At 47.1% G+C, this 23519-nt stretch overlaps 1 protein-coding gene across 1 annotated transcript in view; it reads right to left on the reverse strand.

Moving 5' to 3' along the window:
* Positions 1–227: 227 nt before the first annotated feature.
* The window catches only part of LOC126516860 (defense protein l(2)34Fc-like), an 84652-nt gene continuing 61360 nt past the window's right edge, over positions 228–23519 (reverse strand). The window contains exons 2-3 of the mRNA XM_050166950.3: positions 2862–3069; positions 228–1978 (exon numbers count right to left, since the gene is read on the reverse strand). Of these exons, the coding sequence (XP_050022907.1) occupies positions 1885–1978; positions 2862–3069 (302 nt within the window). The 3' untranslated portion in view covers positions 228–1884. The remainder of the gene's footprint in view (positions 1979–2861; positions 3070–23519) is intronic.

The following is a 23519-nucleotide window of genomic DNA, read 5'->3' on the forward strand; positions in this document are numbered from 1 at the left end:
AAACAGACGCTGTTGAAGGTAGCCGAAACCCAGTCCCCGTGACAACTAGTACCAGCTCGTAACAACTGGTGGCAGCCTTAACACGCCACACCTCAACTCCCTTCGGGGCCCATTTAGGAAATGGCTCTTAGGAAATTGGGCTATTGCACATATGGTTTTTACCCACAGGGATAGACTTGTGAAAATGTAATGCGTAGATAGAATACAGCACACAGAGACTGACCACATTTTTTTTCTGGACGTTTTTTATTAACAATGTTGCTCAACGTTTAACAGCGCCACTGGAAACCATTTCCAGCAGCTCCAGTGTGGCTGATGCACAGTGTCTTGGTTTCTTTCTGTCGAACTTGTTAAAGAAAGCATGGCTAATAGCGTTCCTGTTAAGCTCCACTGCAAGCTGCGTGTTCTTTGCACACAAAGCTGGACCACACAATCTGCATCATTCTAAGCCTCAAGTCGAAATTGCGCACAAATAAATACGTTAAGTATAGAGGTACGCTTGAAGAAAACCGACTGCAACAAATGACGCATGCATCCATGGTATATCTGTGGGCCCGTAGCGGTGTCGTATGGCGAGAGTATTATTATACAATAGACCGGCGAGTGCATAAAAAAATAGAAACAATGGGTGTCGCTTGTTCTTAAAAATAATCTTTAACATAACTATCCTTGAAACAAAACTTAAAAATACACAATACAAATATTGGAAGTATGGTACAAAAGCAAAAAAAAAACTGCTAGTGTTAAGCACACACGGTAATCTGAACGAGCGAACATCGTCCCTGTTACATCTATATCCTAGTTTACTTGATAGCAACACACAATCTCTGTTTTATCGGGGATAACATGGCATAAAAACGGATCGTGCGTAGCCTCCCGCGTGCAAACCAACGTATTCAACGCAACTAAATATGTAGAAATCTATCGCTACTTATTATAGGCTCAATTTTGCAACTGCACTGACGCTGTAGCTTCTACATGTACGATTCAACGCTGCCAAAGCGTTCAACGAGTATAAAGAGTTCTGGAAGAATATAGCGTACACGAAATCTTGCTCACAACATTCCTTTCTTTAGCAAATACATTCGAACGAAGCCATTCCTTTGTGTAAAGCTGACTTTAAAAACAACAAAACAGAACGATGATTCCTCACAGCGCGAAAGCTTTTCGACCTTGCAACTCGTCGAGACACGCTCGTTTCTGTACATGTTTGTGAATCCCTGGCGCCACTCGCGCACACGGGCTGGCTCTCTGAGAGCAGCAGATCGCAGAACGGACACGTCGGCGATTCACCTCTACAAGCAAGGACTACTCTGCACAGCAACTGCACCCAAAGTTCCAAAGACTGCCTTCGTTAGAGCCATCTTTGTGGTCCTAAACCCTTCAGGCCAAGCATGCACGCGGGCAGTACCGCGCGTATTCTGTGACAGGGTAAAAGCGCCGACACGCTGGGAGTAGCCACAGTTTGTAATGTGTCTTTATACTGTAAGTCTTTATACTGTAAATAAGCACTGCGCGACGTGACTGAGAGGCCACGTCGCGCACGTTCCATTTCGAAGTCTCCTACCTTATGAGCCGCCATAGGTGCGCCTTTCAACTCGCCACGCCCTTTGATTTAATTTCAAACACTGTGCAGGTAAAAAAAAAAAAAGGCTGTGTAACTGTGGTATGAAAACTCGAATAGTCAAACGCGCTGCGCTAATCAACGAACGCACGGGTCGGCTGCGGCTGTTGCTGAATGCAGACAGCTTCCGGAACTCTGGGTACAAAAAAAACAAAAAAAAACAAGAAAAACTGTTCTTCGCTTGTGGAGGTGAACCCGGGCGCGTGTATATGGCTGTTGGGTGCGCCCCCTCCCATTCTTGTTCTAAGTGTGTTGGCTTTCTATTTCTTCTTGATGTACTGCAGCGTCGGCACGGCAGGCACGGCTGCCACGAGGCCAGTGTAGTACCGAGCGTACGACTCCACGACGGTCGCCCTGTGGGTGAAAAAAAAAAAAAAAAATGGCGATGTCAGAGTAACTTGACTTTGCGTTCTTTTTTTTTTTTTTTGATTGCTTATATGCACGCGCACACACAAAGTTTCCTTCTGGAGTATCGTCTAGCCGCGCACAGAATCAACGCCAGCGTACGATATCCCAGATGAAATTCAGATGCAGGGGTGGACATTATCGTTCTCGTGAATGATAGCCAGTGGGTTGGTTACTGGTTGCAGGTGAAAAATGCAGTAGTCGGCGGCTGCAAGGAATAAAGGTATTTTACCGCCGTTTTCTACAACGCTCCTCCGCTCGACACTGCGCCGTCTCTTCAGAAAGGGGATGGCGGGGCAGTCCACCACCCCGTTCCAAAGGGGACGCTCAAAATATTCATCCATCCATCCATCCATAGTAAGGTACCGGATAAACCACTTAGGTATCTTAATTACTTGGTGATAGAGAGCCTACAGGCAAGCGCTGTAGGCTTCTTACTTGGTGGAGTCGACAGTTTCGTTTGTGATTATGTGGGTAAAGAATTTATGTCCGGATATGGGATTGAATACATGCTAAAAAATTCACGGCCGGTAAAAAGTAGACGCAGTTGGTAAAGCATAGCAGAAATATCCGTACATACTTTCGGACTAGTCCGTACTAGGCAGTACTATTAATGACACTGCCGAATTCTGCCATGCTTTAGACTTCCGCTATCTCGGCGTTTACAGCTAATCAGGGAGGCCGTGTATATAGCTGCCCTGTGAACCAATCAGAACTGGCAATGATAGTGAATTTGGCAACATGGCGGACTTTAGTGGTGTCAGCAATCCCATGGTTTCGAGCATCGACCGAAGCTGCGCGACGGCTCGCGAGATGGAACAGCGGTACTCACATGAAGACCACCTCTCCCTCGGGCTGGTTCTGGGGCGGCAGCCAGAGCAGGGACACGTGACTCTTGGGGTGCGCGTCGTTGTGCGTGACGGCGCTGCAGCTGACCGGGTGGGTGCCCTTCACCTTGAGGAAAGTGCCGATGCGCTTCTGGGTGCGCGGGTCCATGGCGGCAATGAAGAAACCCTTGAACGGTGCGCCGCCCAGCTCGACTGCGCAAAAACACAAGCAGGAAACGACGGTGAGCCCAAGGTTCTGTGACGAGCATTCAAGTGCAGGTGTAGCACACAAGCCAGCCTGGTGCACAGTGAAATTGAAAAATAAATAAATAGAAATGTCGCGAAAGTCACGCCTGCACTACGTGATTTATGCATTACTTGACTGATGATCTGTGCAACCTGATTTAGCCTATACATAATTTATTCATTATGCGTTACATGGCACTACGATAGCAGTTCGGCGTTTTCTTTACGTCTTTCTTTTTTTCAGTTTTACAACTGTAGGGAAGTGTCCGTACGTCTAGAAACTTCTTTTTTTTTTCGGCAGTTGGATCGTATATAGTTATGCGCTGTCAAATATATGGGAAAACGCAATTATTTGCTAAATTATTGCCATCGATATTATCCGTGTCGTGTTTCTCATGTGCGCGTTTACATCACTACGATATAGACCACGGAGGGATATCAAGATACGACGACGAAACTGAGAGATACCCTTTGGAGCAAAATTCTAGAACAAAAACAACAATAATAAAAACATAAAGCACACAGTTTCGGTGTAAATATTGTGCGAACGCAAAACGCACAGATATGTAACAATTGTCAGTAGCGTATGTCTCGTCTGTCTCGCCTCACAGGAGGGGGGGGGGCGTTGGCGCGTCCCCTCCCCCGAAATCACTCGGCAACCCCACCCCCCCTCCCCACACCACCACTCCTCATACACATTCCTTAAGCGCCGCCAAATCAATCTTCAGACTTGACAGTTATTCGGCGGTCAACATTTTGCTGCCTTTTTCACTCCTTTTCGATGGCGGTAGCTATCCGCATCTCCTGGGGTGTGAAGGCCAGTTTTCTCATCGATTCAGTGCCCGAGCAATTAACTCGAGATGCGTTCAGATGTCACCATCTATTCAACGGTTACGCGCCTCGCTGTTGCTTCTTTAGTTCAGCCTTCTTTGTTTAGACTGATCCAGGGACCAGGGGTGCTATGCAGGATGCGCCGAGTTTGGCGAAACTCGGGATCTTCACGAGCTCTGGCGACACCCCAAGATGAAAGCACAAATGGTACCGAGACACAGTTTATCTTTCGAGAAGCCTCCAGTTTCATTGGTTTATCTCGATTCACTCTGGGTGGCTATCATTCCTTGGGCGTTGCCTTCTGGGCGGTCGACAAACTGGGGCTCACGTGATCATACCGTCGGTGCATGGTCGCGCCTTCTTTCACTTGTTTGTCGTTCCACCGAGTGCATTACACGCACAAGCGAGTTATAAAACAAATGCATTTAATACAATATTATTAGTTAGTTTAACGTGGTTTAAAAGCATTTTAAAGCTTACAAGATGTACACTGAATGTGTATTCGACTAATTTGTAATTTAGTACGCTTCGCATTATACCACGAGGGACCGCTGTGGTGGCGTCATCACATACATTCATCGGGTGAGCATGGCGGCTAAACATCGAAGAGGCCCAGTGTAAACAAACTCGTACAACGAGCTTGCAGTGCGCGACGTAGTGATCAGGCTCGACGATGACCACTATTTCTTGGATAGTTCTGTTCCTCCGTGAGCAATCTTTCCGTGCACCCCGAAAGACTGCGAATAGCTTAGGCGATTTTACAGATCGCAACGCGTACTTACTGTTCACGGCACAATCCTGAACAAACAACCTATCCGGTGCTGCTTCTGTGAGTGCGCTGAGTTCCTCCACTCTGCGTGACTGCGAGCGTCACGAATATTGCATAGTGTGTGCAAAAGGAAGACAGCCGATATAGCTACGATGCGACAAGGAGGTGGTGCCGACGATGGATCTCGCAACCAACACAGTGACGGAGGCATCGACAAACTGCAGATAAGTATATTTCTACTGTTTCATATTTAGCATAATAATAGTGCACGGATTAAGTCACTTTCGTAGTAACGAACTGAATGTCCTGCAGTTTAAAAAAGGCATTGAGAGCCAATGAGTGTTCGTGCTTTTACATGTGCGTGGGCCCGCGAAAATATGGAAAAGATAAAGGTAACCTTCACTAACTTAGTGATATAACAGAAGTTCATCAGTGACATTCAGCCCGCAGAATCTATGGAAGAGTATCTTTATCCAGGTGAAATATCAATAGCAGGTACTGATATAAAGCAGGAAACTTATACAAAAATTTCATGGGTTGAACAGCACATGGGAGGCATTACCGAATTGTGATCGCCACGTTACCGATATCCTTGAAAAATGTTTAGAATCGTTGCATTCTACCGGTTATGCAATATGGGACATAAACCTGGAGGTTAACAAAGAAACTTGAGAAGTCGAGGACTGTGCAGAAAGCGAAGTAACAAAAATTGTTGGAGGCAGCATTAAGGCAGGAAGACAGTGGCGTAGTAAACCGTGGCAACTGATATGCTAGTTGAGATTTAAAAAAAAAAAAATGGAATCGGTGGGCAGGCCATGCACATCTTCAATCACTTGTTGCCAATTTATAACAGGTGATTACATAAGCGTGACAGAATGGATGTCAAGAAGAGAGAACTGCAGCCGAGGATGGTAGAAAATTGCGTAATGGGACAAAAATATGATGTTTGTAGGCATAGGATGCAATCAGCTCGCATAAGACGGGATTGTAGGGAGCGCCATTGATTTCGCAGTGAACAAAAATAAGTTTGTGGTGCTGACAGTAGAGACTCGTGAAGGTTCGGGGACACGTCAGCTGTTGGCACACTAATAAACATTACAATTGGCTCTGAAAAATACAACCCATTATGAAAAATAAAGCAATGTTGTCCCGACAAATTGTTTTATCATGCCTACACTAAAGGCTTCCACAGTCAAGGGCAGTTAGTACCAATAGTGCAATGAGCATTTTTATTTGTAAATAATGGTTTATATGCGGTTGATTCATTCCAACAATCCACTTTTTTTGCAGCAAAACATTCTGCTGCTGGAGGCACTCAACCGCCCGGTGGCAGTAGGCGAGCGCCAGGCACATGCTCTTGAGAGCGTGGCAAGGTCCAGAGGGCTGCTCTGCAACAGTAGGATCAGTGCACTCACTGCTTTCCAGTCGAGCCCCCAGAACACACCTTATAAAGGAGCTTTCAGTTTATTATTTTGTTTATTATTCAAGGGCATGAATAAAATTATTGCAGTAAACATTGTGCTGTGCATATTGGGACACTTGTAACATGCACTTTATGTCTCTTCAAAATGGGCAAACACGTAAGACAACCTGGACCGTGTAAATGAAAAAGACACTAATGCAGCATATACGTCATTGTGCTGTTTGTTCTTTCTATGTGCAAGAATACAGTGGGTGCTGATTAGCCACAAGATGAACGGTGTGTGTATTTCACAATGAAAAGACAGGAAACGGCATGACCTTAATAATGCTATCACCTATAGACTGTGCACATGAATGCAACACTCCCCGATTTAAACGTGCCATTACATGCATGTTCGATACCACATATTCTTTAACAATGTCATATATTTGCATGTACTAATTTTCACACAGCTTAAGCGCATGCATAGCTCACTTGTGATGTATCCATTTCATAGGCCAAATAATTGTACACTTTGTCCTTTTGTGTTGTATGAAAAGCGGCATCCTCTAGTCGGATACAACTTCACAAGACAGGAGAGGCCCCGCCCAGATGACCAAAGCGCAGCAGCCGATTGCCTCCACATAGTCCCTCTCTAAAGAGCGGGTATTAGTGCGTCCAGCGGCACGACGTCAGTGTAGAGTGTGTGCCCATTGGTGCAGGCTTGTGTTCACCTGCCGTTGAAGTGCAGATTCTGCGGCCTCCTAAAGTTATATCTGACCATAGAATCACGTAATGCCTTGCACTGGTTGCATAGACTTTAGCAACTTGATAGCACACAATGATCAGGAACAGAAATCTATAAAGGCACCCAAGCAAAGCTGGCTGGCCACACTTCTATTATGAGGGGCTGTAAACAGTTCTCACCAAATATTCCCATGACATCCTTGAAAAAGAGGTGGTGTTTGGCACTTTAGAATCAAAAACAGATTACAGTGAATGCTGTGTACCACGTTAAAACAAACTGAGCTTGGTTATCTGCACAGCATGTAATGAAAGCTTGTGCTTCACACAGGAAACAAAGTGCTCTGTCCAGTACAACTGTCGAGTTTGCTGTGGCACCTATTATGTCATTAGTGTCGACATACAAATTTTCAAAGGCGATTCATTTCACCATTATTTTTGTATGATGGTTCTTTCAATCAGTGCTTGTATTACATGAGCAGGTGGGTTTGAAAGCAAAGCTTTGTTTGCAAACCTTCAGACTTCCATAATTGTGTGGCAAGGCACTGGCATGGTGTTGAATAGCTTACACTTTCTCGGTCCTGCACCGAAGAGGCCCAATGCTCTACTTGAAGTTGGACCGCACAATTCGACGGCACACAAAGAAGAATAACACACCCAGCAGAGCGTTCTGCTGTGTGTATTTCTCTTCTTTGTGTCCCGTCGAATTGTGGTGCAATTCAGCTACAAGCTTCTATACCGATACAACGAGTCTTCAACCTCACCAATGATCTAGTTATTAAGCCACAATGGCACACATCTTTGAAATGTCCCAACACGAATTAGCTCTCCAACAAATCACCGCAAGCATAAAATTTTGCAGCACAGGTGTATGTACGTGCCATATTCTGTACCACTAAACTCGCAGGAATTAAAGGGGCGAGCATTAACCAGCCTTACTGCTGCCGTTGCCATCATCATCATGACACCAATAGAAAGACAGTGCTGCATTTCAGTAAAGGGAGTGCCGGAGGGAAAGGCGTGACAGCGAGGCTTGAGGCTTACAATAAAAATAGCATTTACAAGACATGTTCAATGCCAAAATATGCTCCATATCACTCATCCTACTTTGGAATTGCGGCAAGCTTTTACACGTTTGAGCATGTCACAGTTTGTGTAATCATTGCTCTAAAGCTGTACAAAAGGTCTATTCAATCTGCAATCTTTATTTTTATCATGGCGGGTTAAAGACCCACTTTTCATTGGCATCTGCACCACATTTCTCCCGATATGTAATTTTGCCTTGGTGGTTCACGACATCTTCACGCACACCGAGTTCTGCAGAGCATTGGATCTGCATTGTTCTACTGCTGAAGAATTAGAGCCCTATATGAGACGAAAATATACGATTTGTCCATACAGAACAACGCTGCCCCCCCCCCCCCAAAAAAGAATTACACTGAACCACTGGCACATGCACCAACAGTGCACACAGCAAACACTCTGAAGTATTTTCTTCATGCAAGCCAGCACACTAAGATTCTCAATGCATTTTCATTTTGCCATAAATGCATAGGCACAACCGGCTTGGCGCGACATCCGCATCTCGCACTGCAACAAATTGTGCAATGCCTTACTGTTTCATAGTGTGGCCGATAGATGACGCATGACCAAAATTCAGCATTATGCATACTAAGTAACTTGTACTAAGTACTAAGTAATCTCATAAAAAAAGCAAGTTCTTTATGAGATTAGCATTCACAGGGTACTTCACACAATTTGTGATATCCATCTATCTATTTATACTTCATTAACCTCTTTCCCCAAAAAAGTGAGCCATTTGGAAGGCACCTTGATAGACAAGTAGATCAATCGGCAAAAAGTCAGCAACCAGCGAAAAAGTCAGTATTATAGGCTGCCGCATGTGTGACGTCGGAAACACAAAATTTAGGTCGGCTACAGAGAAGTGACAAATTTGGCAATATGGTGCGTCTAGACATTGCTACAATGCTAATCAGAGTAACGCTGACATTGAAGGCACCTTAATTCCTACGTACGTTGCGTCGACACACCCGACTACGTTCGTAATGTCTCCGCGAAGAAGCGTTTTTTTTTTATAAATGCCCGCTCAGCCGCAGTCTTCGGGAAAGCCAGCCACCGCTTCCGCACCGCCGCATCAATAAGCGCATCAGACATCTCTGACACAGAGGCTCGCAATAGTTTGATGACGTCCAATGTAACGCTCGGCGCCGACGCTTCCCTGAAAACTCCCCAGTCCCGTAGAAACGGAGGGCGCAGAGGACTTGCTCTTCAACGGTGAGCGAATGAAGCCCGCCACGCTGTCTCCACAGACGAGAGTCTTCGCCTAGCTCGTCACACAGCCAGCGCACTGTCTTCGACAGGCCAAGATGACGCTGAAACTCCACGGCGGTCATGTACGCGAACGGGTCCAGACGGTCATACTGACGCTTGCTGCCGCTGGCTGCAATAACACAGGCTGCTGCTGCCGCCGCCATGTTCCCGAGTTGAACTCGGAGGGGGTTTCGCGATGTACGAGTTTAGCACGAGTTCGCCTGTCAATCAAAGCCAGAGGTCACGCCCCGCGCGAGGCATGTAACTCTAGTGCGCGCACCCACCAAGGTTGGGCCACGCCCAACTTATCTTTCGGCAACAGCGACGCGGTGCCGAGCTGAGAGGCATCAACAATATTCACCACCGACATAAAACACGCACAACACACTGTCATCGGTGATGTACTGCGCACTACTATCAAAAACAAAGCGTTGACTGTCGCTGGCTTCTCGGGCTGAGATGGCCCCACAGCACGGTTTCATTGCCTGCATTGTGGCGACGTAGCGCACAGTAAATAATTATCGGCACGTCACTGTAGCTGCTTGCAAGGCGTCGATGCGCCGAGGGTGACGACGATGCTGAGGAGTGCGTATCGCAGCAGTCGTTTGAGATGGCTGCTCCGTCATCGGTGATGTATCGGAGCCACAACGTCGTAAACACGATCAGCGTCCGAGAATCGCTCGCTCTTCTAGACCCAGGGCAATGGCATTTCTTCATCACAAGCACTGCGCACTCAATAGTTCCACCACCTTCCTCAGTTCGAAGTCTCATTTCATAGCCGCACACAAGAGCCCTCACCTGCCAAAATGCGATTCCTGCGGTGTCGTTACGATATCCTTCTGCGATCGCTGCTGGCTCCAGCATAAGTAATCCGCAAGCACCTTGGTGCGCACAAAACACTCAAATACTGCGTACATGCGCTCAGAGGCACTTTCAGTGGGCAAGCGATGACAAGCGATGAACTGTGTCGATGGGAAGCACGCACTTCTTCGCAATGCATCGCCGAGGCTTCGCGCACAAAGATAAACTGGTACATTTTCACTAAACTGCGTCACTACGAGCACTACGGACCACCATTTTGTAGCGACAACCGTTGCTCCCGTATTTTTGACTAGTGTGTCGTTTTTAGTTGGTAAAGCGGGCGTCTTAAGGCGCCTGCGATGAACAGCCGTACCATGGCGCTGCGTTTCTATTCCCCTAATAGAGAAAGAGTGGTGATCACTGACATTATTGAGAATAGCACTGTAGCGCCCCTAGGCGACTTCTCACCGTATGAACTGCTTCGTGCGTGCGACCCGGTTCAATGTATCCGCTTCTAAGCTTTCGCCTCACTGTCGCCACTCGCGGCAAGAAGTGCAAAATTTAATATATTTGCTCGATCTCCGTTTGTCATCAGAAATTTCTAGCATTCAAAACGAAAAACAGACACTTAAAGAAATAAAAATGTTCGTTATTTTATTTGTTGTATTATAACGTATTCGTTTGAGCGAAAGCGTAGCTGCAAGAATGCGCCGCATGTACCCTGTTCGCATTCGATGGAGGATAGAAAGATAGTTGCCGAAAGATGAGGCACGCCCTTGACGCGCCCGGGAAAGGCGTGGCAAGCGGCTCACGGCAAGTCTGCAGACAGACAGCGGGACAGTCACGGTATTGCTAAGTTGCGATAATCCGTTGATAACAATACGCGGCGCTGGCGAGTTTCGTTGTGCAGCCGTCTGCGCTTGAAACGTGGAAGCAGCGTGCAGCGCAGGGTGCGCTCATGTTGTCATACGCGGCTTTTTGTCTACATATTTTTTTGCCTGCAGCCTTTGCGCGTTTCACGCTATCTCCGTTCACTGACTGCCGTCGAGCAAACTCGGGTAAAACTCGGGTGAACGAGAAACTCGGCGCATCCTGCATAGCACCCCAGGAACGGTATTCGGTTAAAACTCCAGTTGTGCGTAACTTTTTCTTTTGCTTCATTATTTCCTCGAGTGACGGCTCGCCGCGATGCTGGCAGATCCTCGGAACCATACACCCGTGATATGGGTTAGATAAGGTGGAAAATAAAATAATAGGAAACAGCGTCCGTCATCAAACCCTGCAATAACCGTTAAACCCATAAGCAATATCGCTGTAGCCCTTTACCTCGTCTGGTTTGTCCCTAATTGTACAGAACTTCTCGTGCAAAATTAGCAGCTAGAAACAAGAGTCCAAGGAGTTGAGAAATTGAGCGATCTACTAAGGGAGAGGGGAGCAGAGGCAACAGCCAGACAGGAATGAAAACCGAAAATTAACAAATTTAACCGTTCTTTGTGAAAATATTTATGGATCAGTATCTTTTTATTTAAAAAGGAAGTATAGAAAACGCCGCCGGAAGTGGAGGATAATTCCGTGTGTTTTGAATGACGCTTCTACAGTTATCAGTCGAGCCACCTGGCGAAGCCACTTCTCTGCTGTGCTTATGTGGGTGTTTTTCTAACCTTCCGCGGCGGGCGCAGTACGTCTAGAACCACAGCGTCCTGCGCTCTACGCGGTTGTACGGGACTGGCGACCACACATCGTTACGCAACTTCCCAAATAACAATACTAGTCGCTTTTGGCATTTGGTAGAGCAGTAAACAAGGGATCCGAAAGAACTGTGATTCTTCCGCAAATATATATTTCTGTATAATTCTTTCAGAGCTAATTTAAAAAATGCTACTAGTTTATTTGTACACTTTCGCTTGTTTACTTGTTCTTGGGGCAGTGTTCTTTTCCTCGTTTGCTAAGTGAAGGAGGTGTGTATCTCACAGGCGTACCTGTGAGATACACCTTATTTCATTTCCCTTTTGCGGGTTTACCCGTCATTATGGCGAATGGTGGGCATTATTCACATTTGTACCAGTAAATGTACCCCCCCCCCCTTCATTTGCATAGAAAAGTTACCTCGGGTTGGGCTCCCCCTGGCAAAACAAATCCTGGGTACGTGCCTGCCTCACATTGTCCCGTCTATCGCCCTTCACCGTACTCAAATATACACCAACTAAGTTTGGCGTATGCACATTTCTTTCGAAATAAAATTCCCGAAAATACGAAAAGACCCCCCGTGATTGCTTAGTGGCTACGGTGCTGCGCTGCTAAGCACGAGGTCGCGGGATCGAATCCCGGCCACAGCGGTCACATTTCGATGGGGGCGAAATGCGAAAACACCCGTGTACTTAGATCTAGGTGCACGTTAAGAAACCCCAAGTGGTTCAGATTATTGAGGACCCCGCCACTACAGCGTGCTTCATAATCAAATCGCGGTTTTGGCACGTAAAACCTCGCAATTGTTAAAATACGACAAATATAAACAAAGAATAGCTGAATGAATATCTAATTAAATTTTGAGGTTTTACGTGCTAAAACCACGATCTGATTATGAAGCAGGCCGTTGTGGGAGACTCCGCGGATTAATTTTGCCCATCTGGAGTTTTTTAACGCGCAGCTAAATGGAACTACACGAATGTTCTTGGATTTCGCCCCCCATCGAAATGCGCCCGCCGCGGCCGGATTGAACCCAAGCGGCCACTTCGAGTTCAGCAGCGCGAAAAAGCATCATAGCCACTAAGCGAAATGAGTATTAAGACCGTGCATTGTGCACTTGAGCTTGAAATCTGCCCTAATAAAGTCACACATGAAAACGTAAATGTGGCGCACCAATTCTCGCAGTGGCGCAGCAGAACACAATAAGAAGAGGTATGGGCAAAGGCGGCTAGTGTTTTGGCGCCTATAAGACGCCAGGATGAATCTATACTAACTAGCTTAAATTTAAGTTATATTCAACGCCAAATCCCCAAGCGTTTGTTCACACGCCATTAGATTTCAACAAACGTATATGGTTGCTATAACCTCGATGTGCAGTACGTAATAGCTTTTCTGAAGTTCCTGATCAATTTGCTGCTCGCTTATGTAAAGCGCTGAAGTATTCAGGCTTTCTCACGAGTACAAATTTTCAACGGAGATTGAAGCATACTTTTTTAAAGAAAAATTACTTATTACTTCTCCTTGCTGATGCCTATGGCGTTTCGTATTCCGATGGGGGCAGTATGCAAGAACAACCTGTACCGCGCATTGGGTGCACGTTAAAAAACTCCAAGTGGCCAAAATCGATGCAGAGTTCACCACTACGGCGTCCCTCATAAATCACTTTGCAGTTTCGGAACGTTGAATCCCACAATTTTCTTTTTTTCAACTAGCCGTGGTTTCTCATATCTATTTCTTCTTCGGAAAAGCTCAATATCAGCAGCAATCTTCAATTGCTTCAAAAGCCGTGAATTCGCAAGCAGTCAATAATGTTTTATCATAAACCTAGTTCACCTTCGCGTGGATCACGAATGTAGAATTCAACATTGGTAAAAAACGGTCCTCTTCGCGTGATCACTTTCGTCGATAAAGGCCTAATTACAGAGTTTATCTATAAGACCGGGAAAGCCTACAGGTTGGCCAATTTGGAGCCATACGGTTCTAATAATGGCCACTGATAGTGCGGGCACTGACCGGAGGCGTCACGCAGGTCGGCACCCTCTAGAGTCAACGCACGTCTCCGACGTTGCCGGCAAAATAAGTGGTGGCTTCCCACCGCCCCTCGAGGAACGCCACAAGCTTTCTTTGCGAGCGGCAAGCACGGAGTAGGAAAAAGACGAAAGCACTGTACCGCCTTCTTTTTTTTTTTTTCGACATCCCGATCTCACGTTTAGGCGAGCTTCCAAACTTCGTGACCGCCCGGTTAAACAAGGTACGAAACCCGGAACCTCGCTCGGCTTATATACGCGCTCGATCGGCAGCTGCTTTCTCCAGCAGCTCTCGCTTCGTCTCCGCGATCCTGCGTTCGGCGGTCGATATGTCGCGTGCGCGCGCGCTACTTCGCATGCGTGCCGTACGAAACGACGAAGCGAAGTACGGGACGAAAAAAATAACAAAAGAACAAGAATGCGAGTGGCGTGGCGCGGAAACCTTCGAACGTTCTCCTGAGGACTCTTCGAGCGCACGAAACACACAACGGGGTTGAGCTGCTGCTGCTCTCATTTTCGTCTTATTGTTTTGCGTACGCTCTGACGCGACTGACTCTCTGTGGTCGGCCCCACGGGCGAAAGGGACACGAGCTGTGTCCGATGCACGCGATCACTGAGCCATATTTTTTTTTAGCCATCAGGGCGGGACATTCGGAGCGCGAGCATCACGTATACACTCGTTGGGTCTCGTCCTACCGGTCCAATGGCGGCTTCCCATAGGCAAGCAGGAGAACTCGACTAAATGTGTTCTCGCGCGGGTTGAAAGGACCCCGTAGCCAAAATTTTCCGGAACTTCGACGTGTTCCTCTGTAGACCGCTTTAAGGTGACTGCGTTTTAAGGAAACGTTAACTACCTCGATACAATTTTCCCAACGTTATGGTTGCAAACCTCATTTCCATTTCGTCCAGTTCGTCTCTGCCGCCGTAAGAAGCCCAAAAGAAGAGTAATACGACGATGGTTTATTTGAAAGACCACCGCAATCGAGCAACACCTTTGCCGAATCTTTGCCGAACACGCATCCGACCACTTCGCTATATCGCTGCATTTCAGTGGCATTCTTGGCTATCCTGCAAAAGTGAGCGACGCACATAGAATTCCAGGATCGTTCTCCTTCTATTAGCATACAACAACCTTATACAAGAAAAGAAGCGCAGTTGGTTAAATCTGTACCAGGGTGTCAGAAGAGGTGAGTCCTCGAATGCGCGAACTTTGGCCTGCAGCAAGCCATTGCACCCGAAATACACTTGCAGTGTGTAATCGTGCACAGTGCTACCTTTCTTTTAATGCAATAAATGCTTGAAGGCCTCGTTTTTGTGGATTACAGTACCTTATCACACTTGCAGTAATGCAGTAAGTTGGCAAGTTTAGTTTTAGCGACATAAAACTGTTAAACGATGAACTGTGCAAATAATACATGTGCGGGCACACCGCATCAACCAGATGAAGGATACGTCTTGAATGAAGAAATGACTCGTCTATACGTCAAAGGTGTCCATAATCTCGCATTTGACACGTCTATCCCATATACGCGTGGTCCAGCAGTTAGGACTTTAGTCCCTCGCAGTGCGGGCACTGTGGATGTTGCCTTCCTGTCAACTATAAGGTGTCTCACCGCAGTGCACGCCACGGATAGTCGAGGTGCCGATGTAAAGAGCCGATACACATGCTTTTCGACGAGGGCTGACTTTCTTTGACAACAGGTAGTTGCTGAACAACGGTCCAACACAGTCGACTGCGGCGAAGACTTTCAGGGACCGCAAATACATTTCTGTATGCGAACGACACCTTGCATAGAGATCGCAAGGGACGCGCACAATGCTAGACTTATCTACCCAAGTTGCGTTTAGTACGAGGCAGTTCTATCTTACACTTATCTCCGACTTCTTAAGAAGGTGGTCGTACATACGTTTCCCTATAAGGCGTCGTGTGCTTTCGTGAAGCAGTCATGTCCCACTGTATCAGCAATGCACGAATGCACAGCAACATCGCCTACGACCACCATTTCGTGGTCAAAATAATCCGGCTTAAACATGCAATGTCAAAATATTGTATGGCGAAGCTCTTCTGCATTGCCGAGACAGAATTTTCCGTTCATTATTTGCAGTAAGCGCGCCTACCTATATCATTAAAACTGCATAGAATGAAAGAGTGCGTGTGTCTGTCGGCGTCTCTTTTTTCTTTTCTTTTTTTTACTTTTGCCGCAAGTTGAATGGAGAGAGGTCGCTCTAGGTCATTCAATGCTCAGAAACGAATATTTGTACCATTTTAAGAACACCCTGCGTTGGGCCCAACTCGGTCGCATGCAATGAAGTGAAGAGGCGTCACCCCCTTACTAGAGACTATATTATATATTAGGTGACAGTATTATTTTGTATTTTTGTGACTTTCTTCTACTGTGGAGTTATTCAATATGTGTACTGTATGTACCACGTATTTCTTACGTCATAGTGTTACTGTGAAAACCTTACTTGACAACTTCTGATGGTTGTATGAGAAGGTTATTTCACATGTAATCTTGAACCCTGTATGTTGTAGGTAAGACCCGTTCAAGAACTAAGGAGTGGCCGGCGCCTAAACTGCGCGTCAACGTCTCCTTATATCATATCAATAAAGAAAAAGAGGCGCCGAATCCCCAAGGCTTGTCATTCGGAAGTGCATTTTGCCATTGGCCATATAGCCGCTTTCGTTAATAGCATGTCCAGCATGAAGACTGGCAGTAATGTCCTCTTACGAACAATGCTAACGAATGAGATTTTTTTGCGAATGCGCGGCCCAGGTCTACATGCTACCTTCGCGCTAGATAAGCAGTGCTTCAGACAGCGCACTGTTATCGCAAGATCGAACAAAATGAGCAGCGCTGCATGATGGCCAAAATATGTCACAGCGAGATAAACTAATGGCTCGACTTGGTGGCGCACGCTTTCTTATAAGCTGTCCCCATTCAAACGGCCGACGATAGCTCTTTGGACGCGTTGACTGTGCTAATGGTGTCAGCCAGGGTTAATCGACGTCAAGGTCGCGCCTCCCGAGCAAGAGCAGACCAGTGGAATTAATTGGCGCGATTAATATCGTCCTGCAGGAACTCAAGGCTGCCACAACTCGACCACGCCTGAGGTTCGGCCGCCAGAAAACGGTGTTGCGATATTGTCTTGAAAACAGCGTGAGCACGACCATCAATATAATAATAAAAAAGGGCTAAGTTGAACAATAAGAACACACGTTCTACTTCTGCCAGCATCATAAGTGCCTCCCTATGTGCCCCCCGGCCATTCTTAATAGCCAAACGGCCATCTTGATTTATTTTTGTATTTCTTTAAACATATAGCTATATGTAACGGTATTACGCCCACTATATCAAGGCTTTTCTGGGCCGCATGTGAGCTTCATCTTTTGCAATGTACTCTCAAAACAGCTTTTAATTAATTAAGTAAATTATTAATTTTATTTTCTTGAGTAAAAGCCTCCGCTTAGCAGTCGAGTGAAGAAAAAAAAAAAAGCAGTAATCCCTTCTTCGTAATAGAGAAAGTCTTGTAACTCAGTTCGAGACAAGTGTACCTTTTCCACCGAGCAAGGACACCAGAAACGAATTGTACCCAACTCCAGGGAATGACGTACCCCAACTGTGTCGCCTTGACCCATGAAACCATAGACGGTCGTCTAGAAACAAAGCCACTTCTCATGCGTATGTTTGACGCGTCTGTGGTCGTGCTCGGGGTCATTTGAAAAGACCAGGCGCTCTTCTCCCACCTGACCCAGTTCCTTTCTTTTTCTTTTCGTGTAGCAGAGACGGCTCGAGCCAAATGTCCACCGAAATTTAGCGAGTTGAATGCAATGGGGCTCATTGTAGTGCTCTTGACCGACGGACCTAAAAACTTGTACACGTAAGGGAAAGGTTGTTCTAACAGTCGCTATATATACCAACTGGTAAGGGAAACTCAAGATTATGTATACAGTTCGGTGCGTGCGCATAGTGTGTAACTCGCGCTAAGCGAGTCTCGGACAATCGGTGCCGGCTTCTTTCTTTTTTTCTTCTTCTCCCCTCTGCCGCAGAGTCCCGACCTCGACAGCCGGCCGTAAACGAAAGCTAGACCGTCGCAGCGGTCGACGCACGGAGCGGTCCCCGACTCGCGTCTGTGCCGACGCCACGAGCCTCCGAGCTACAAGCTGCCGCCGCTGCAGCAACCGCGGACATCTGAGGAAAGAGCCTGCATTCGTGAGACAAAGCTCGCATTCTTCTCTAATGGCGACGCTGCCCCGTATGTGTACACGCCCCCGTATCCCGTGCAACTACGCAACGCGCGTTTCCTCGCGTTTTTTTTTTTTTCTTTCTTTCTTTTTGTAAACAGCAGGGCCGTGAAAGAAGCGGCGGCATGAAGCGGGGTAAATGAGTTGCGCTGGCGTGGCTCATTTTCCGCCCTCCAGACGCGCGCGGGACGCCTCTTCGCCGCTTCGGGGAGATTCTAGCCCCCCGCAGTCAACTCGCGCTCGTTGATGACGGTGCTGAGCGTGACGGTAGCACACTATAGGGGCCGTCTAACGTTGCGGCTCGCGCCGGACGGCCTCCTGGCTTATTCTGGCCGCCGGGCTTCTGGAGCTCAGCGGTAGCGCGCGCGCGTGCAGGAGCACACCCTATATATGCAGCAATAATAACGGCGCCTGTGGGAACGTCTATAATAACATCACTGGGTGCGAAGAGCTTCGCACGAAAAAAAAAAAAAGGTGGCGCGTTATTCGTTCGGCGTCGCATATATAAAAAGGCGCATAGCGGCGAGATAAAAAACGCATGGTAATGCACACCCGTATAGCCAGCCCACCCAGCCACCCGCACCCTTTGATACATATGCCATCAGCTGGCCGAGGAACGAAGCGAAGATGATTCTAGCGCAGGTTGTGACTGACGTTGTTATAATGGCGCCGCTGAGGGCCATGGCTATCTGCATTACATCCATCCATCTAAATCGAGGCATTCAACCGCGTTCGCTTCCACAGGGCACGCACTGCGCTTGGACCGGCAGAGCGCCCTTGCGCGAGCGGGTCTGAATGATCAAGACTCGAGCTGATGGGAAGGGGTTAGAAAATGATGAAAAAAGAAAAGGAAATAAATCGAGGGAAAGGCGCGCCGGGGGCGGCCTGGCACGAAGTTTCGCTCACCGGCCCCTTTCGTTCCGCATCGGCGATGATGATGATGATGCTCGTGAATAGTTAAATGCCGCGCGATGCGTGCTATTATTACTCGAGGCGCGCGATGCGCGTGAATGTAAATGCGAAACCGCGTTTCCTTAATTAGCCACCTCTTCGTTGCGGCGGCGCATGCCTCTAGAGTGAGCGTTCTGCGAGGTATAAGCCGGCCCTTCTTTTTATCGTTTTCAAGCTATTTGCTCAATATGGGCGGCGCACCGTGTTCCCGTCACGCTTTTAGTCGCCGTTCCTGCAGCTTACATGGCCCGCGTACACGTGCACGTAACTATTTCTTATAAAAATAAAAATGTTATCACCTTTTCTTTCTTTTTTTCGGAATGCAATTGCGCGTTCCAAGCGTTTACGCTGCGGAGGCCTAAATATTTGTACCGTCAGCGTAAATTCATGGGATTATGCTGTAAGTCCGTATTTTGAAGACAGGTCTACGCAAGCGAAGAATGTTTTATTATATACTCGCATCTGTAAAAGTATATGCTCATAATCCAGAATCTGGGCCAGTATTCACGTAAGCGTGCATCCACACACGCAGAGGATGATACGCCAGCACTGTTCCCAAAAGCAGAAGCCAGCCAAGGGTAATTCATGTTTGGCATATCATTATGCGAAGGTTAGCGGCCAATTAGCAACAGCACTTGCGAACGAAGAGTATTGTGAATTCGGCCCTTGTTCGTGGGACGTTGACACAAGTTTATTTTTTTCAGCTACAATGGTGTGTCATTTGTTTCATAAGCACATACAACCTGTTTTGTTTTTTTCTGTGCCGCGTTATATTAGACGCGAGGTGAGTTTATGCAGGCCTTGTCGACTAGAACTCGGAGGACAGATATGGGCACGCGACAAATAACTACCAGACTACTTTCAAGCTTGAGCGACCTGCCTTTTCTCACGCGCCAGGAAATAGTCATCGCTATCGAGCCTGATTCATAGTTTATTCGTGGTGCGTAATGCGCGCGATTCATAATAGGCTGTTTACCGAATGAAGTATAGCTTCATGAGCGACCAATGTAAGCTAAAGCTGACCGCCATACGCCGATACCGCTTTATACTTATCCCACCCATTGTTGTTTGCTATAGCTTGCTTGCTTGCTTGCTGGCTGGCTGGCTGGCTGGCTGGCTGGCTGGCTGGCTGGCTCGCTCGCTCGCTCACTCACTCACTCACTCACTCACTCACTCACTCACTCACTCACTCACTCACTCACTCACTCACTCACTCACTCACTCACTCACTTAAACGAGATGGATGGGTCGATGGATCTTATAAGCATCTCCCTCGCTCCTCCATTGAAGCGCGATGGCGGCTAGCGCCACTCCCCTTTCCCCTTCTCCACGTGTAGGGTAGCCAACCGGGTGGAACCTTCGTTAGCCTCCCTGCCTTTCCTTCTTGTCTTCCTCTTTCTCACGTGCCACTAAGCTAGTTATTTTTGCCATTCGCTGCATTTATTATCGGTACTTAAGCAACGTGGTTCGTGTTAGCGAGCCAACAATTCTCAAAATAAATTTATTGCCCTATAACGCAATGTGATTTCATTCTGTGCGTCCCCTTTCTCCACGCCATCACAAAGCCGTCTCTTAGTATTCTCCGCCGCAGATTTATTCACAACTCCCCTACCACCCTTAAAAACCAAGTTATCGGACAGGGCACCTACGTCCTGCGAATGCATAGCCATCGCGGCAAATTTGCTGCAATTAGAGCGCGTTCTCTGACATCCCCATCGGGCTTTGAACAGCCAGAAGGAGGAAACAGAGCCACATGTGGGACACGGCTTCGGAGAGCCGGCGGACGAGCGCGTCTTTGTTCGCAAGACAAGGCGCAGCAAAAGAACCACAGCACAGAGCGCTAGTCCCGTGGTTATTTTGCTGCGCCCTGCAGTATTGCGTTTTTGTTAGCTGTTGTTCAACAACCCACCCGCCGTGGTGGCGTAGTGGCTTCGGCATTTCACTGCTAAGTTTGAGGACGCGAGATCGAATACCGGCCGTGGCGGCCGCATTTCTATGGGAGGCGAAATGCAAAAGACCCCTGTACCGAGCATTGGGTGCACGTTCAGCAAACCCAAACAGTCAAAAGCAATCCGGAGCCCCCCGCTACGGCGTACCTCACAACCATATCCTTGTTTTGGCACGTGAAACCCCGTAATTTAGTCTTTTTTTGTTTATTTAACAAGATGTGTACCAAACAGCGCAAACAGACGCGCTGAGCTTGGCCTTGCACGTTCGCTCGAGATTTTGCGCGTGCTCCTTATGTTTCGAATTGAGAAACTACAGCGCAGGAAGAGTGAAGCTAACCCAAAAGAAAGAACACGAGCTTCGAGTTTTAGGTACTCTTGTCAAAAATATACTAGAGAGAGAGACAAAGTAGTATGCAAATGGTATGCATGTATGCAAATGACACCAGTTCAGTCCGCTTAGGAAGAAGAAAAGGAGCAAGGCGCAGTTTTCCAAGGAAGGCCCGAAACTGGGTTCTGTCCTCGGCTTTGTTTCATCACTGAATGATCGCCGGAACGATAGGCAGTGTCGCGTGAAACAGTGCTTCACTACGTTATGTCCTCCGCATGATCAAAGCGAACGACGCAAAGGACGTCATGCTGTGTACCCGTATACTGTGGCGACAGTGTGCAACAATGCTTGTGACCTGACTATCACTATACCGATACAAAAGAAAACAATCTACTCGTGGAATAATAAAAAAAAACGTTTTGTTGCACGAACACAACTAGCCGAGTTTCCTAACTCATAAGACCTAAGATGTAAACAAAAAAATGTGGGGGTTTCTACGTGCCAAAACCACGGACTGATTATGAGGCGCGCCTTAGTGAGGGACTCCAGAAATTTAGCCGACCTGGGGTTTTTTAACGTGCACCTAAATCGAAGTGCACGGTTCTTTTCACATTTCGCCCCCATCGAAATGTGGCCGCCGTGGCCAGGATTCGCTCCCACGACCTCGTGCTTAGCAGCCCAACAACATAGACTCTAAGTAACCAAGGCGGGTACCTAAAAAGTCAAAATTGTTTCAGTGCAGGCAATGCCGTTTCATTGAAGCTGCTTGCAGTACAACGCACAACGCATTGCTATGGCTGGTTTAAACATAATAAATTGCATTTATTGGTGGGATATTAAACAACTAATTAGCTAAAATTTACTAAAACGTTTAATTGGCAAGATTAGGGCACGTGTTGCAGTCGCTTAATTGAATATTACTAGCTTGTTAAACGAATATATTAATTCCTTAAAGATCATATGAACGGGCTATAGTGCTCACGGGAATGAAATTCACCGGGCCGGAGGATCACTAACCAGTGTCGAGATATGCCAAAACATTATAGTTCTACGGTGCAATTTTCTTTCCTGTGATATGACGTCACAAACTGGGCGTAACTGTAATTTGCACACCGCTACACTTCGCTGCCGATTTCGTGAACAGCAGTCAAGCGTTTGACAGAATGTAGACGACGACACGGAAGTGGTTTACGTGCATTACTTCCGTCAGCTTTAGTGAATATTCTTACCATATTGGTCTAGGCCGCTTTGTCGTCTCTGAGGGCGAAAAGCGCCCGTTTAGTGCCTTTCGAACACCGCGAATTCGTACGAAAATCCAGAGTCCAGCACGAACATGCCAGCCCATCACATGATGCTACATTCTAATCTGCGTGTTTAGGTCAATAAAAACGCTTTTTTACTTCAAGAATCATGTGAAGCGGTTACCTTCTCCACTAACATAGAGATGCTGTATTCAGCATATAACCGGTGTCTTAAAGGCACAAGAAATGAAAATATTAGGTCGACCGAGAATCCGGCGCCACTCGTGGTTGCGCCGTAACATTATATTAGTATTCGAGAAGTCTGTCATCAATTTCTGTGTGCCAATATGTGACGTTGCATAGAAAATAGCCGCCGAAGTTCCCGCGGCCGCTCCTAATATTGAACCGCTCGTGCCAAGGAGGATGTGTCGACGTAATCTCCACGTGACCTTGCTCTGTGCAACACTCTGTAAGTCAGCCAGTTCTGACGGCACATGAGATGTACTATAGTCTACAACAGGTGGCGCCACTACTATGTTACGTGTTTGTTACTTTCTCGCGGTTGCGAAAGCTCTGTTCTCGCTACGAATGATGAATTCGTCCTTTCAGAAGTATAATCCTCTACCTGTGCCACACACACACACACACACACACACACACACACACACACACACACACACACACATATATATATATATATATATATATATCTCTCTATATATATATATATAGCACAGGTAGAGAGGGGCCTACCAGTACACTCTAGCACAGGATCGTTCCCGTATGACTCGCGCCGCGTCCGAGGTATTGTTACAGCCAATAGTGCGCCGAGTGCGAAATACGTAAACCGAGCAAACACTGCGGCGCCTTCCCTTTGCTTCTCGTCGGCCGCGTTGCTCTGTATACGAGCGTCATCTATCCTTGACCAGCCTGGTGCAGCAGACCCCTCCCAATGACCAAACTCCACATCCGTACAGAAGGCACGTAACGAAGTTCAGTCCAAGGCGAGGGGACCATACGTTCGGGTCATTAAGGGTTCAGTTATCGTTTCGAATGCACTGCGTATAGTGGCGTGGTGCCGGTCCCCTAAATCAGATGCCGAATTCCCAAG

The sequence above is a fragment of the Dermacentor andersoni genome, chromosome 1 (assembly GCF_023375885.2).
Source record: "Dermacentor andersoni chromosome 1, qqDerAnde1_hic_scaffold, whole genome shotgun sequence".
NCBI lineage: Eukaryota > Metazoa > Arthropoda > Arachnida > Ixodida > Ixodidae > Dermacentor > Dermacentor andersoni.